This window comes from Gorilla gorilla, chromosome 10 (assembly GCF_029281585.2).
Source record: "Gorilla gorilla gorilla isolate KB3781 chromosome 10, NHGRI_mGorGor1-v2.1_pri, whole genome shotgun sequence".
Taxonomy (NCBI): Eukaryota; Metazoa; Chordata; class Mammalia; order Primates; family Hominidae; genus Gorilla; species Gorilla gorilla.
The window spans coordinates 45,986,403-46,003,237 of NC_073234.2; the positions used below are offsets into that span (position 1 = coordinate 45,986,403).

General features: G+C 37.5%; 1 protein-coding gene across 1 annotated transcript; it reads right to left on the bottom strand.

The window, feature by feature from the left end:
- Positions 1–2,635: 2,635 nt before the first annotated feature.
- On the bottom strand, positions 2,636–3,574 carry LOC101149806 (olfactory receptor 6C75). Its single transcript, XM_004053297.1, has one exon. The coding sequence runs from the start codon at positions 3,572–3,574 to the stop codon at positions 2,636–2,638; it is 939 nt and encodes a 312-aa protein (XP_004053345.1).
- Between the last annotated feature and the right edge of the window lie 13,261 nt (positions 3,575–16,835).

Consider the following 16,835-nt stretch of genomic DNA (forward strand, 5'->3'; position numbering starts at 1 on the left):
ATAGACAAGTGCTGAAGGACACTCACATCTATAAAAAAAAGTATTTGTCACAGACTTAGAAAACCTGTAGAGCTCTTTACATTCACCTGTATATCAGACAAAGCTGAAAATCAAGGAATCAAACTAAAATCCATTTATCCTGTATCTAGTCAGATTCATAGCTACTGTCCCAAGACAGCCAATTTTCTTTTCTTGTTTTAGAAATTTTAAAATAACTTTTTTATTTTGTTTTATTTTATCGAGATAGAGTTTCGCTGTATCGCCCAGGCTGGAGTGCAGTGGTGCAATCTTGGCTCACTGTAGCCTCCACCTCCTGTACTCAAGCGATTCTTCCACCTCAGCCTCTTAAGTAGCTGGGACTACAGGTGCATGCCAGCATGCCCAGCTAATTTTTGTATTTTTTTTAGAGATTGGGGTTTCACCATGTTGCTCAGACTTGTCTTGAACTCTTGTACTCAAGTAATTTGCCTGCCTTGGGCTCCCAAAGTGCTGGAATTACAGGCATCTTGTTTTTTTATTTTTAAGTAGAGATAGGGTCTTGCTATGTTGTCCAGGCTGGTCTTGAACTCCTGGCCTCAAGTGATCCACCAGCCTCAGCCTCTCAAAGTGCTGGGATTACAGGCGTGAGCCACCATGTTTGGGCAACTTTTATTTATTTATTTTTTTGAGACAGGGTCTCACTCTGTTGTCCAGGGTGGAGTGCAGTGGCATGATGAGAGCTCACTGCAGCCTCAACCTCCAAGGTCCAAGCAATTCTCCCACCTCATCTTCTTGAGTAGCTGGGACCACAGGTGTATGCTACCATGCTTAGCTAATTTTTAAATTTTTTTGTGTAGACAGAGTCTCACTATGTTGCCAAGGCTGGTCTTAAACTTCTGGGCTCAAGCAATCCTCCCCGCTTGGCCTCCCAAAGTGCTGAGATTTCAGGCATGAGCCACCACACCCAGCCAAGATTGCGTTTTTTATTTGGTTCTCAGCTTGAATGTTATTGGTGTATAGAAATGCTACTGACTTTTCTATGTTGATTTTATATCCTCAAACTTTACTCAAGTAGTTTATCAGGCCTAGGAGTCTTTTGGAGGAACCTTTAAAGTTTTCTAGGTACAGGATTATATTTTCAGTAAACGGAGATAATTTGACTTCCTCTTTTCCTATTTGGATGCCTTTCATTTCTCTCTCTTGCCTGATTGCTCTGGCTAGGGCTTTCAGTACTATGTTGAATAGGAGTGCTGAGAGGGGACATCCTTGTCTTGTTCCAGTTCTCAGGGAGAATGCATACAACTTTTGCTAGTTTATTATGATATTGGCTGTGGGTCTGTCATAGATGGCTGTTATTATTTTGGGCTATTTTCCTTCAGTGCGTGGTTTGTTGAGTGTTTTTGTCATAAAGGGATGTTGGATTTATTGACTATTTTTTCTGTGTCTATTGAGATGATCAAATGGTTTTTGTTTTTAGTTCTGTTTATGTGATGAATCACATTTATTGATTCATGTATGTTAAACCATCCTTGCATCCAGGTTTAAAGCCCACTTGATCGTGGTGAATTACCTTTTTGATGTGCTGCTGGATTCAACAACAAATTTTCTTAATGATACATGGGAGTTGAGGGACTCATTAACTATAGGAAGTGGGCTTGAACACATTTTTTTACAGTTCTCAAATACCTCTAAAAGTCATTTTCTTGGATATAGGTGAGGGGAGTGAAACCTGTGAAGGAGACAATGGAAAGATAAATAAAATATTATAGGTTTACTAGAAAAGGAAAAACCAAGACATTAATAATCCACGTCATCATTCGCCAAATACCTTATAAAAAGGCAGTATCACACCATTGTAGACTCTTACTTTGTCATTTTCTTCATCATATCAGTAGAAAGGCAATTTTGTATCAATGTGAGGAATCTGAACACAAATATGAATTGCCTTTATAGATCATGGTTTTCCTTTTAAAATATTGGCAGAAACAGAAAAGTTCTCTGTTAAATAATCTATTTTTAAGGAAATATTATCAAAGGAAAATATAAGATAAATAATATCAACTCTTTGATTACGCTTTGCTCTTTTTTTCTAGGAAAGCTAAGACAAAAAGTAATACAGCCTTAATTCAAACAACAGAGATAATATCTCTGCACATTTGTCTTACACTTTTAATGTTTACACACATTTTAACTACATTTTATTGACAAATACAAGGAGACATTTTAGTTTTATAACATGTTTTTCCTGGTGACACTGAAGAAAAAATTTTAGATATATTAATTAAGATACATAGTTTAAACATTTCATATAAAATTAATTTCATAGTTAAATGTGGTTTTAGTAAGTTTTTAATTTATAGCTACCTCTATTTCATGGATGAATTAAGAATCTATTTTGCCTTTATATAATAAACCATAGTGATTATTAATTTACCTAAAATTTAGTTACATAGGTGAGAGAGCGAACACTTTCTATATAGTTTAGAAGAGCTAAATCTTGGTTTTTAGGCTAATTTCATTAAGAAGTGTTGATGATATGTAACTATGTCTAACTAAAAGTGTGAAATAAGGTGTTTAGAAAGAGTTTATATAGAGAAGGGTAGAGAGTTTTTCATTCAGCTTTGCCTTTGGGGGTACATTTTTTATATAATCACATTCATTTATTTAAAGAAAAGATCATCTTCTGGACCATGCTCTTGAAGGCTTGCTTCACTTGCTGATTTCTCAGTGTGTATATGAAGGGATTCAAGAGAGGAGCCACTGAGGTATTGAGCACAGCTACTCCTTTGCTTAAAGTCACCCTTTCTCTGGCAGAAGTCTTAATGTACATGAAGATGCAGCTACCGTAAGAGATGGAGACAACTATCATATGGGAGGAGCAAGTGGAAAAGGCTTTTTTCCTTTGACTCATAGAAGGAATTTTCAGAATTGTCCGGATGATGTTTGTGTAGGAGAGAATAACTAATGTCAAGGTGACCATCAGTGTTACCACAGCTAAAAAAAATGCCATGAGTTCTAGAAAGTGAGTGTTTGTGCAAGAGAGCTGCAGCATTGGAGAAGAGTCACAGATAAAATGATCAATTACATTGGAGGCACAGAAATCCAACTGCAGCAGAAGCATTACTGGTGGAAAGATGATCAGAAACCCTGCAAGCCAGGAGCTAAAGACAAGAAGGGTACACACTCTGGTGCTCATGAAGATTGTGTAATGAAGAGGTTTGCAGATGGCCATGCAGCGGTCATAGGACATGGCAGCCAGAAGGTAAAATTCTGTCACCCCCAAGAAGATGAAAAAAAATAGCTGAGCCACACACCCATTATAAGAAATGGTTCTGTTTCCTGTCACAACGGTGACAAGGAATCTGGGAATGCAGACAGACGTGAATGAAATTTCCAGGAATGAGAAGTTCCGAAGGAAGAAATACATGGGAGTCTGCAGATGGGGATCTGAAAGGGTGAGGGTGATAATGATCAGGTTCCCAGTCACACTTAACATGTAGGTAACAAGAAGAAATATGAAAAGTACAACCTGCCACTGTGGGTCACTTGTCAACCCAAGAAGAATAAAGTCTGTTACTGCTGTGGAATTTCTCATTATTTTTTTCTTTAGAAAAGTATTCTGTATTTTCGCTGTAAAATAGGTGAAGAAACCAGAAAGCTATGACACCAGTAAAGAAAATTAGTATTTTTTTTCTGTCTGGCTCTTTCCATTTACCATAATGCCTTCCAGGTTCATCCGTAATGTCACAAATGGCAGTGTGGCAGTATCTCCTTCTTTTATGAGGCTGGATAACATTCCATTGTGTCTAGCTATCCGCCGATGCATCTATCTATTTAATACATATGTATATATTCAGTATCTTCAAAGGGTTTAAGCTTGTAGTTATGTACGATGAATAAATCAAGAGAGCTAATGTATAGCACAAAGGCTACAGTTAGTAATGTATTGTATAAGAAGATAACTATGGGATGTGATGGATAGAATAATTTTGCTTGGACGTAGTATTCCTTTCTCTATATATACACATATAGAAAGATTATGTTATATACCTTAAATATACACAATGAAACTAACTGTAGGCTGGGCGCAGTGGCTCATGCCTGTAATCCCAGCAGTTTGGGAGGCTGAGGCAGATGGATCACCTGAGGTCAGGAGTTCGAGACCAGCCTGGCCAACATAGTGAAACTTTGTCTCTACTAAAAATACAAAAAATTAGCGGGGTGTGGTGGCAGGGGCTTGTAATTCCAGCTACTTGGGAGGCTGAGGCAGGAGAATTGCTTGAACCTGGGAGGTGGAGGTTGCAGTGAGCTGAGATCGCACCATTGCACTCCAGCCTGGGCAACAAGAGTGAAATTCCGTCTCAAAAAAAAAAAAAAAAAAAAAAGAAAAGAAACTAAATGTAAAAAAAAAATAACTTTAGGCAGGACGCAATGACTCATGCCTGTAATCCCAGCACTTTGGGAGGCTGAGGCAGATGGATCACCTGAGGTCAGTTCGAGAACAGCCTGGCCAATATGGTGAAACCCCGTCTCTACTAAAAATACAAAAAAATTAGCCGGGTATGGTGACGCATGCTTGTAGTCCCAGCTACTCCAGAGGCTGAGGCAGGAGAATTGCTTGAACCCAGGAGGCGGCGGTTGCAGTGAGCTGAGATTGTGCCACTACACTCCAGCCTGGGCAATAGATGGAGACTCTGTCTCGGAAAAAAAAAAAAAGGACTTTAAAAAACTTCATTGTTGCTTTTTGCTTATAGAGAAAAATGGTTTTGTAGTACATAGATACCAAATACATTTTAAAAATTCTGTTGTTACCTTATAAATCAATTATTTCTGTATTTCCTTCATTATATTTTTATATATTTCAGAATAAATCTCTGTCTTCTAAATGTTTCAGTATATTCCCTGAAAACAAGAAAAAAGAAATTAAAACTTCTCAGATTAAGGCATTTTCAAATGAAGCTTATGAGAATTCATAGCCAGCATACTATGGTAGTCTTTGAAAATTTTTTGTTGTTATTTTTCTCTTCATCTGTTTTGTTCTTTTTCTTTTGAATGAGGGTGGAGAAAGATATGCTTATTCAAAAGAAAAGAAAAAAAGAGAGCATCTCTTTCTCCATCCTCATTCAAATTTTTATAATCTACTTTTTATAATTGACTGAGTTGTAAAGACAACTCAGTCATCCAGAGACATGTCCCTGATAATGGTATATAGAAGTGTTTAGTGGACAGAAGATATCATATTCTTTACATTATCTTTTCTTTATATATTTCATTTAAATTGTGTGGTGTAATTTTACTTATATATAATGTGAATAACTGAATTTATATAAAACATAAATATAAGCTATTAAAGCAAAAATTATATTCCTGAAAAAACATACTTTTATGGTAAATATGAATGGTTTAGTGTATCTTATTTCAAAAGGTTTTTTCATTGCTTAAACATAAATGCTGTTGGATTTTTCAAGAGCTTTTGCAATCTGTTTTTCCTTTATCATCTTGTATTTGTAACAAAATATCCAAAATATTGATAATAAAGAACAATTTCAAGAGCTTCTCTATAATGTTTACAAGAAGGGCATACATAAATACATTTTTATACATCAACCCAAATTTCACCAAGGATCTGAGGTCTCAGGATATCCTACCTATCGCCGCTTTAAAAAGTATTATCTTGATACAAATTTTAGTTGAAATGAAGGCTAATGTAGTGGCTTTCCGAGCTTGATAGGTAAGAAGAAATGATCTTCTGTGCAGAAGCAATGTTATTCAGGCTAGCCATGATTTTATCTACTGTATTTACAATGGACTCAGGGGGATTAGTTAAATGAACAAATAAAAGGTACCATGAAGATTGGCGTTCTCATGACACCAACCACTAAATAATAGTCAAATTGGTATATAATTTGGAATAAAATATTTAGGTGATACAGAAGCCTCAAATTGGAGCAGAAAAATATATAGAAGAATTTACATTTTTATAATAATCTAAAACTGCAGTAATAGAAGAAAATAAATAATGAAGTAAAAAAGATTCGTAGTCTTTAAATGGTAAACTACTAAACTGTGAACGAGTTGATTCTCTATTTTAGGGAAATGTTAAGAATTCATTCTCATGTTTTAGAATGGGCCAGTGGCCTCCATTATTCCACATCATAAAAGATGTCAGACTTGTGTTTAAGGTTTTAAATTTTTCCATTGACGACAACATAGAAAGATTGTGATCATAATCACTACCATTTATTCATTCAATATTTACCTTTTAAAGCGTGTAATGTGTCGGGCTCAGCCTTAGGTTGTGAGAATGCAGAGATGATAAAGATAGCTCTTAGCATAATTTTTACTTCTTGCAGAAAAGTGTGAAAATTCTACATTTTTTTTGTAGGTATAAAATAAGGTTGCACCTTCATTAAAAAAAACACTTAAAGACTTCAAATGTCTATGTCCCCAGATAGGAATGTACTCTCCTTTAATATCCTTGGGTAACTTATGAATTTCCTTGAGGTGCTAACTTCATGCACCTCATGTGAGGTCCTTTGAGTTCTTCCTGCTCTGCTCCTTGTCCAGGGGTTATGTCCATAACTGTCCTGTCAGAGGATATCTTGAACCTGTTCTCACACTAGCTTCTCCTTCTGGTATTACTCATCGCCTCTGTTTCAGGGGATAGGTCACTGCTGCTTCCCCTGGACTTTCATATCTCCAGAAAATTACAGCTAGGTAAGAGGAATAAGCTCTCGTGTTTTATACAATGGTAGGATGGCTATAGTTAATAATAATACACTATACAGTTTCAAATAGCTAGAAAGAGGATATTGAACGTTTCCAATGCAGTCAGGTATGGTGGTTTGCACCTGTAATCCCAGAAACTCAGCAGGCAGAGGCAGGAGGATCCCTTGAGGCCAGGAGTTTGAGACCATTCTGAGCAATATTGTGAGACCCTGTCTCTGAAAACATTTTTTTAAAAAATTAGCCAGGTGTGGTGGTGCACACCTGTAGTTCCAGCTACTCAGGCAGCTGAGGCAGAAGGACTGCCTGAGCCCAGGAGTTCAAGGTTACAGTGAGCTGTGATCACGCCACCACACTCCAGCCTGGGTAACAGAGTGAGACCTAGTCTCTAAAAAATGAATAAACAAGTGTTCCCAACATAAAGAAATTATAAATGCCTGAGATGACAAATTTTCTAACTACTCTGATCTTATCACTACACATTATATGTATCAAACCATTACTATGTAACCTATAAATATGTACAATTTTATTTATCAGTTAAAAAAATAAAATGTTTTGTCTTTTGCCCACTTTTTTTCTGTCTTTTTTAAAATTATATTTTAAGTTCGGGGTACATGTGCAGAACATGCAGGTTTGTTACATAGGTATACACATGCCATGGCGGTTTGCTGCACCCATCAACCTGTCGTCTACATTAGGTATTTCTACTAATGCTATCCCTCCCCTAGCCCCACACCCCCTGACAGGCCCTGCTGTGTGATGTTCCTCTCTCTGTGTCCATGTGTTCTCATTATTCAACTCCCACTTATGAGTGAGAACATGTGGTGTTTGTTTTTCTGTTTCTGTGTTAGTTTGCTGAGAATGATAGTTTCCAGCTTCATCCACGTCCCTGCAAAGAATATGAACTCATCCTTTTTAATGGCTGCTTAGCATTCCATGGTGTCTATGTGCTACATTTTCTTTATCCAGCCTATCATTGATGGACATTTGGGTTGGTTCCAAGTCTTTGCTATTGTGAACAGTTCCGCAATAAACACACGTGTGCATATGTCTTTATAGTAGAATGATTTATAATCCTCTGGATATACACCCAGTAATGGGATTGCTGGGTCAAATGGTATTTCTGGTTCTAGATCCTTGAGGAATCACCATACTGTCTTCCACGATGGTTGAACTAGTTTACACTCCCACCAACAGTGTAAGAACATTCCTATTTCTCCACATCCTCTGCAGCATCTGTTGTTTCCTGACTTTTTAATGATCGCCATTCTAACCGGCGTGAGATGGTATCTCATTGTGGTTTTGACTTGCATTTCTCTAATGACCAATGATAATGAGCTTTTTTGTCATATGTTTGTTGGCTGCATAAATGTCTCCTTTTGAGAAGTGTATGTTCAGATCCTTTGCCCATCTTTTGATAGGGTCGTTTGTTTATTTCTGGTAAATTTGTTTAAGTTCTTTGTAGATTCTGGATATTAGCCCTTTGTCAGATGGATAGATTGCAAAAATTTTCTCCCATTCTGTAGGTTGCCTGTTCACTCTTATGATAGTTTTTTTTTTTTTTCTGTGCAGAACCTCTTAGTTTCACTGGATTCCACTTGTCTATTTTGGCTTTTGTTATCATTGCTTTTGGTGTTTTAAGTCATGAAGTCTATGCCCTTGCCTATGTCCTGAATAGTATTGCCTAGGTTTTCTTCTAGGGTTTTTATGGTTTTAGGTCTCATATTTAAGTCTTTAACTCATCTTGAGTTAATTTTGGTATAATGTGTGAGGAAGGGATCCAGTTTCAGCATTCTGCATGTTGCTAGCCAGCTTTCCCAACACCATTTATTAAATAGGAAATCCTTTTCCCATTGCTTGTTTTTGTCAGGTTTGTCAAAGATCAGATGACTGTAGATGTGTGGCATTATTTCTGAGGCCGCTGTTCTGTTCCATTGGTCTATATATCTGTTTTGGTACCAGTAACATGCTGTTTTGGTTACTGTAGCCTTGTAGTATAGTTCGAAGTCAGGTAGCATGATGCCTCCAGCTTTGTTCTTTTTGCTTAGGATTGTCTTGTCTATGTGGGCTTTGTTTTGGTTCCATATGAAATTTAAAGTAGTTTTTTCCAATTCTGTGAAGAAATTCCACGGTAGCTTGATGGGGATAGCATTGAATCTATAAATTACTTTGAGTAGCATGGCCATTTTCATGATATTGATTCTTCTTATCCATGAGCATGGAATGTTTTCCAATTGGTTTGTGTCCTCTCTTATTTCCTTGAGAAGTGGTTTGTAGTTCTCCTTGAAGAGGTCCTTCACATCCCTTGTAAGTTGGATTCCTAGGTATTTTATTCTCTTTTTAATAATTGTGAATGGGAATTCACTCACGATTTGGCTCTCTGTCTGTTATTGGTGTATAGGAATGTTTGTGATTTTTGCACATTGATTTTGTATCCTGAGACTTTGCTGAAGTTGCTTATCAGCTTAAGGAGATTTTGGGCTGAGACAACGGGGTTTTTCTAAATATACAATCATGTCATCTGCAAATACAGACAATTTGACTTCCTCTTTTCCTATGTGAATACGCTTTATTTTTTTCTCTTGCCTGATTGCCCTGTCCAGAACTTTCAATACCATGTTGAATAGGAGTGGTGAGAGAGAAACTTGTGCAGGTTTTCAAAGGGAATGCTTCCCGTTTTTGCCTATTCAGTATGATATTGGCTGTGGGTTTGTCATAAACAGCTCTTATTATTTTGAGATACGTCCCATCAGTACCTAATTTATTGAGAGTTTTTAGCATGAAGGGCTGTAGAATTTTCTTGAGGGCCTTTCTGCATCTATTGAGATAATCATGTGGTTTTTGTCATTGGTTCTGTTTAGGTGATGGGTTACATTGATAGATTTGTGTATGTCGAACCAGCCTTGCATCCCAGGGATGAAGCCGACTTGACCATGGTGGATAAGCTTTTTGTTGTGCTGCTGGATTCGGTTTGCCAGTATTTTACTGAGGATTTTCGCATTGATGTTCATCAGGGATATTGACCTGAAATTTTCTTTTTTTGTTGTGTGTCTGCCAGGTTTTGGTATCAGGATGATGCTGGCCTCATAAAATGAGTTAGGGAGGATTCCTTCTATTTCTATTGTTTAGAATAATTTCAGAAGGAATGGTACCAACTCCTCTTTGTACCTCTGGTAGAATTCGGCTGTAAATCCATCTGGTCCTGGACTTTTTTTGGTTGGTAAGCTATTAATTATTGCCTCAATTTCAGAGCCTGTTATTGGTCTATTTAGGGATTCAACTTTTTCCCGGTTTAGTCTTGGGAGGGTGTATGTGTCCAGGAATTTATCCATTTCTTCTAGATTTTTAAGTTTATTTGTGTAGGGGTGTTTATAGTATTCTCTGATGGTAGTTTGTATTTCTTTGGGAACAGTGGTGATATCCCCTTTATCATTTTTTATTGCATCTGTTTGATTCTTCTCTCTTTTCTTCTTTATTAGCCTGGCTAGCAGTCTATCTATTTTGTCAATCTTTTCAAAAAACCAGCTCCTGGACTCATTGATTTTTTTGAAATGTTTTTCGTGTCTCTCTCTCCCTCCATTCTGCTCTGATCTTAGTTATTTCTTGTCTTCTGCTAACTTTTGAATTTGTTTGCTCTTGCTTCTCTAGTTCTTGTAATGTTGATGTTAAGGTGTTGATTTTAGATCTTCTGTGCTTTCTGTTGTGGGCATTCACTGCTATAAATTTCCCTCTAAACACTGCTTTAAATGTGTCCCATGGATTCTGGTACGTTTTGTCTTTGTTCTCATTGGTTTCAAAGAACATCTTTATCACTGTCTTAATTTTGTTATTTATCCAATAGTCATTTAGGAGCAGGTTGTTCAGTTTCCATGTAGTTGTGTGGTTTTGAGTGAGTTTCTTAATCCTGAGTTCTAATTTGATTGCACAGTGGTCTGGCAGACTGTTTGTTATAATTTCCATTCTTTTGCGTTTGCTGAGGAGTGTTTTATTTCCAATTATGTGGTCAATTTTAGAATAAGTGTGATGTGGTACTGAAAAGAATGTATATTCTGTTGATTTGGGGTGGAGAGTTCTGTAGATGTCTATTAGGTCTGCTTGGTCCAGAGCTGAGTTCAAGTCCTGAATATCTTCGTTAATTTTCTGTGTCATTAATCTGTCTAATATTGACAGCGGGGTGTTAAAATCTCCTACTATTATTGCTTGGGAGTCTAAGTCTTTTTGTAGTTCTCTAAGAACTTGCTTTATGAATATGGGTGCTCCTGTATTGGGTGCATATATATTTAGGATAGTTAGCTCTTCCTATTGCATCGATCCCTTTACCATTATGTAATGCTCTTCTTTGTCTTTTTTTATCTTTGTTAGTTTAAAGTCTGTTTTATCAGAGACTAGGATTGTAACCCCTGCTTTTTTTTTGCTTTCCATTTTTTTGGTAAATATTTCTCCATCCTTTTATTTTGAGCCTATGTGTGTCTTTGCACTTGAGATGGGTCTCCTGAATACAGCACACTGATGGGTCTTGACTCTATCCAATTTGCCAGTCTGCATCTTTTAATTAGGGCATTTAGCCCATTTACATTTAAGGTTAATATTGTTATGTGTAAATTTGATTCTGTCATTATGATGCTAGCTGGTTAGTTTGCCCGTTAGTTGATGCAGTTTCTTCATAGTGTCGATGGTCTTTACAATTTGGTATGTTTTTGCAGTGGCTGGTTGTTCCTTTGTATATTTGTATATTTAGTGCTTCCTTCAGGAGCTCTTGTAAGGCAGGCCTGGTGGTGACAAAATCTCTCAGCATTTGCTTGTCTGTAAAGGATTTTACTTATCCTTTGCTTATGAAACTTAGTTTAGCTGGATATGAAATTCTGGGTTGAAAATTCTTTGCTTTAAGAATGCTGAATATTGGCCCCCACTCTCTTCTGGCTTGCAGGGCTTCTGCAGAGAGATCCGTTGTTAGTCTGATGGGCTTCCCTTTGTGGGTAACCAGACTTTTCTCTCTGGCTGCCCTTAACATTTTTTCCTTCATTTCAACCTTGATGAGTCTGACGATTATGTGTCTTGGGGTTGCTCTTCTTGAGGAGTATTTTTGTAGTGTTCTCTGTATTTCATGAATTTGGATGTTGCCCTGTCTTGCTAGGTTGGGGAAGTTTTCCTGGATAATATCCTGAAGAGTGTTCTCCAACTTGGTTCCATTCTCCCTGCCACTTTCATGTACACCAATCAAACATAGATTTGGTCTTTTCACATAGTCCCATATTTCTTGGAGGCTTTGTTCATTCCTTTACATTCTTTTTCTCTAATCTTGTCTTCTCACTTTATTTCATTAAGTTGATCTTCAATCTCTGATATCCTTTCTTCTGCTTGATCGATTCGGCTATTGATACTTGTGTATGCTTCACAAAGTTCTTGTGCTGTATTTTTCAGCTCCATCAGGTTATTTATGTTCTTCTCTGAAGTGGTTATTCTAGTTAGCAATTCGTCTTACATTTTTTCAAGGTTCTGAGCTTCCTTGTGTTGGGTTAGAACATGCTTCTTTAGCTCAGAGGAGTTTGTTATTACCCACCTTCTGAAGCCTACTTCTGTCAATTCGTCAAACTCATTCTCCATCCAGTTTTCTTCCCTTGTTTGCGAGGCATTGTGACCATTTGGAGAAGAAGAGGCATTCTGGTTTTTGGAATTTTCATCCTTTTTGTGCTGGTTTCTTCCGATTTTTGTGGATTTAACTACTTTTGGTCTTTCATGTTGGTGACCTTCGGATGGGGTCTCTGAGTGGATGTCCTTTTTGTTGATGTTAATGCTATTTCTTTCTGTTTGTTAGTTTTCCTTCTAACAGTCAGGCCCCTCTGCTGCAGGTCTGCTAGAGTTTGCTGGAGGTGCACTCCAGACCCTGTTTTCCTGGGTATTACCAGCGGAGGCTGGTGAACAGCAAAGATTGCTGCCTGTTCCTTCCTCTGGAAACTTTATCCCAGAGAGGCACCTGCCAGATGCCAGTCAGAGCTCCCTGTATGAGGTGTCTGTCGACCCCTACTGGGAGGTGTCTCCCAGTCAGGCTACACAGGGCTCAGGGACCCACTTGAGGCGGCAATCTGATCCTTAGCAGAGCTTGAGTGTTGTGCTGGGAGATCCGCTGCTCTCTTTAGAGCCATCAGGCAGGGACGTTTAAGTCTGCTGAAGCTGCCCCCATAGCCACCCCTTCCCCCAGGTGCTCTGCCTCAGGGAGATCGGGTGTTTATCTATAAGCCCCTAACTGGGCTTGCTGTCTTTTTTTCAGAGATGCCCTGCCCAGAGAGGAGGAATCTAGAGAGGCAGTCTGGCCACAGTGGCCTTGCTGAGCTGCGGTGGGCTCCGCCCATTTCAAACTTCCTAGTGGCTTTGTTTACACTGTGAGGGTAAAACTGCCTACTCAAGGCTCAGCAATGGTGGATTCCCCTCCCCCACCAAGCTTGAGCATCCCAGTTCGATCTCAGACTGCTGTACTGGCAGCAAGAATTTCAAGCCAGTGTATCTTAGCTTGCTGGGCTCCGTGGGGGTGGGACCCGCTGAGCCAGACAACTTGGTTCCCTGGCTTCAGCCCTCTTTCCGGTTCTGTCTCGCTGGTGTTCCAGGTGACACTGGAGTATGGGAAAAAAAACAAAAACCAAAAAACTCCTGCTGCTATCTCAGTGTCTGCCCAAACAGCCACCCAGTTTTGTGCTTGAAATCCAGGGCTCTAGTGAGGTAGGCACGAGAGGGAATCTCCTGGTCTGCAGGTTTTGAAGACCATGAGAAAAGTATCTGGGCTGGAGTGCACCATTCCTCATGGCACAGTCCCTCATAGCTTCCCTTGAGTAGAGGAGAGAATTTCCCAACCCCTTGCATTTTGTGGGTGAGGCGACGTTCTCCACTGCTTTGGCTCACCCTCCATGGGCTGCTCCTACTGTCCAACCAGTCCGAATGAGATGAACCGGGTGCCTCAGTTAGAAACTCAGAAATCACCGCCTTCTGCGTTGATCTCGCTGGCAGCTGCAGACCAGAGCTGTTCCTATTTGGTTTAGAAACCCTGTAATTTGGCTAACTTGCAAGCAGATGAATTGCTGGCAAGATGGCCAAATAACAGTGTTTCTAAACAATGTATGGCCACCTTCATGAGGCAGAGAAATATGGATTCTTGTGTTGGTAAGGGAGGCTGGTGGTGCTTTCAAATTCAGGTACTCAAAATCTTCTGAAACTAGTCTCATTCCAATGCTCAATCCCAACTCTTTCACAGTCAACACACTAACATTTACATAGGTATAGACGTTGTAAATTAAATCAACTTTATAATTGAGGAAACTCAGGATTTATTATTGGCTATGTCATCTCTGCAGTTATGAGATAATTGAAATATTAAAATAATGAGATAATTAAAACATTAAAATATGAGATATTTGAAACATTAAAGTTACATTTTCTCTCTTTAAGCTCTTTAATGCACTTAGAAGCACAGCCTAATGCATAAGCCATGAGTCTCCATGAGAATGGCTCCTCAGGAATTCAGCACTATTGCCGCAAGCTTCAGGGTCACCTGCACTTACTATGATCTGCATCAGCAATATAGATGACTAACTGAGTTAAAAGTTCTTTTATGAATGTATCTGATTAGCAGAACCAAATCACATTGCAATGGAAAATGTGGTGCTTACAGTGTCTGCACATAGATAGGCTTATTTGAAGGTATTCGAAAGATGCAAAATGAGCAAATACATAACATTTTTAGAGTCGTAATACCCAGAAGAGAAATTTAAATAATTTATAACAATAAATTAACTAAAATTTACTGTAATCCTCAATTTACAGATGAGAAAACTGGGATGCTTTAGTTGTGATTAAGGGAGCTCCACATAATATATTAATACAAGGCAGTTGTTCTATTGACATTCTTGGGCTGCATTAAACTGAAATATTTTTTAATAAATTGTATGTGGATAGTTGTATGTCATTAAATTAAAATTGGCATTATAATAATAGTAACAGTCACACTTTATTTAGTGTTTGGAAGGTATCAGACATGTTTGTAAGCACTTTTTAAAGTGTTGTTTTAATAAATATTCACGACTACTCTGAGAAAATTAGTATTATTTCTCCTAATTTTCATATAAGGAAACTGAGTCATTCAGAGTTTTCCTAATTTGCCTGAGGTCATACAAATGGACTGTGATTTCTGAGATTTTAATACAGTGAATGAGGGAGTATATAAGCTGCTACTCATACTTGAATAACTCCACCTTATGGAAGCCACTGTTATCAAGGAGTGATACAGAACTTCCCTAAGTTAATAATATTGTTGAGTGTTACTGTGCTATTTCACTATCGTGTATATGAAAACATTTGAAGTCAATAAAACTTCAAAAATGTGATGGCCATGGAAATCTGATCATAGAAGTCTATTTAGTAGCTTAATGAGTAACAGACAGCATTTTGCCCCATATATGTCCACAGTGGAGATCCTGGGAAGTAGACCTAAAATCAGAGAGAGGTTCAGTTGGGTGAATAAGGAGTTTAAGAGGTAGCCAACATTGTTGATGGGATATAGAGATTTGTATCCATAGTTATGAAAAGCAAGGAGTCCTAGAAAGCCCCGATATAAGAACTTCTTCAAAAAAGGTGTCAGAGCAGAGCAATGATAATTTAAAGGCAAAATATATGATAATGTAAATAGTAGGCATTTTGAGACTTCCATCCATTTGTTGATTAACAAATACTTTATTGAATTGCTACACTACAATAAATCCTTTAGTAGGCAATAATGAAGAAAATGTTTCCTTTGCTTAAAAAATGTTTATGGGTTATTAGTAGAGATAGCCAAGAAAAATAAAGTTCTAGTACACTGTAAAAATTGCTATCATATTGATAAGCACACTTCTGCATTCCAGGATGCTTATGTGATCATATGTGACCATAAAATATAGCAATAAAAGTCCAATTATATAAATGGGGCAAAAAAAAAGTCAACTTGAGCTTGGGAAATTCAGCACAAGAGACCTAACATCAGAAAGAGATGTAGGACATAATGAACGCCCTTTAATTATTTGAGGATACAAAGGTTTCTGTGACCTAAATCAGTTGGATGGAGAATGACTAAGTAATATCTACGAGTGAGATAATAAATTATCAACCACATATTCTCTAGCTATGGTTGATGTTGTTGGTGTGGATAATTCGGTATTCAATCAAAAAGTAACAGAGTCTTGCCCATAAAACCCTAAAGAAAAACGGATACACAGAAAGCGCACCACAGTTATCACGCAGGTAAATATTACATATGAAATTGTAATAGAAGTGTTGGAGGACTCTGAGTGTCTTTGGCTAAAGTGTTTTCTTTGTTGTCTAAGAGATGTAAGTTTAATTCCAAAAAAGTAATTGTCTCCTGAATGTTTAAATTTCAGAGTATGATAATTTGGAAAGAAACCCCTATAAGCCAAGCTTGGCATTTTTGATGTCCTCACTTAATACTTTTGTAAAGGAATAAATGATATCATAGTACTCATTCTGAAATTGTAAGATTCCCTTGGATACTTTTATTTTGCAAGGTTTCTCCCCTCCCCCAGGAGTTGGTACAGGGCTTATTTGTTGGGGCATAGCCCTGATTTGAATCAGTTCTGATATGTATTGGCTGTATGTGATTACCTATTTCCCATGACTCTTTATGCTTCATTCTTTAGAAGGAGGAGAAAAACAAATTGGCTGTTAAAGTCTTAGAGGAATAGATAAAAAATTTAATAGAGTTTAGAACATAATATTCACATGACATAAATAAGTATTTGTTTTATAGCATTATGTTGCTTTGCATAATAAATTGAACTAATAAAATTAGCTCTTTCATGAAAAGCATAAAAAGAAATCAATTGCTATTTGTTGCTTTCTGTCTCATCATAATTTACCATACACTACTTCCTTCACTTTTACAACTCCATGTTATTTGCAATCATGATTCTTTTTGCCCAGAACATTCATATAATTGAATTTCTTGTATTTACCAGAAGTATTTCTTGGATAATGCAGGTGTTGTGAGCAACCCCATCTTTTACATTGATACAGCATGTGGTATATGTTTTTATGAAAAAATTATTCTATATGTAAATATCTACCTTTTTAACTGTCATCTGAAATCC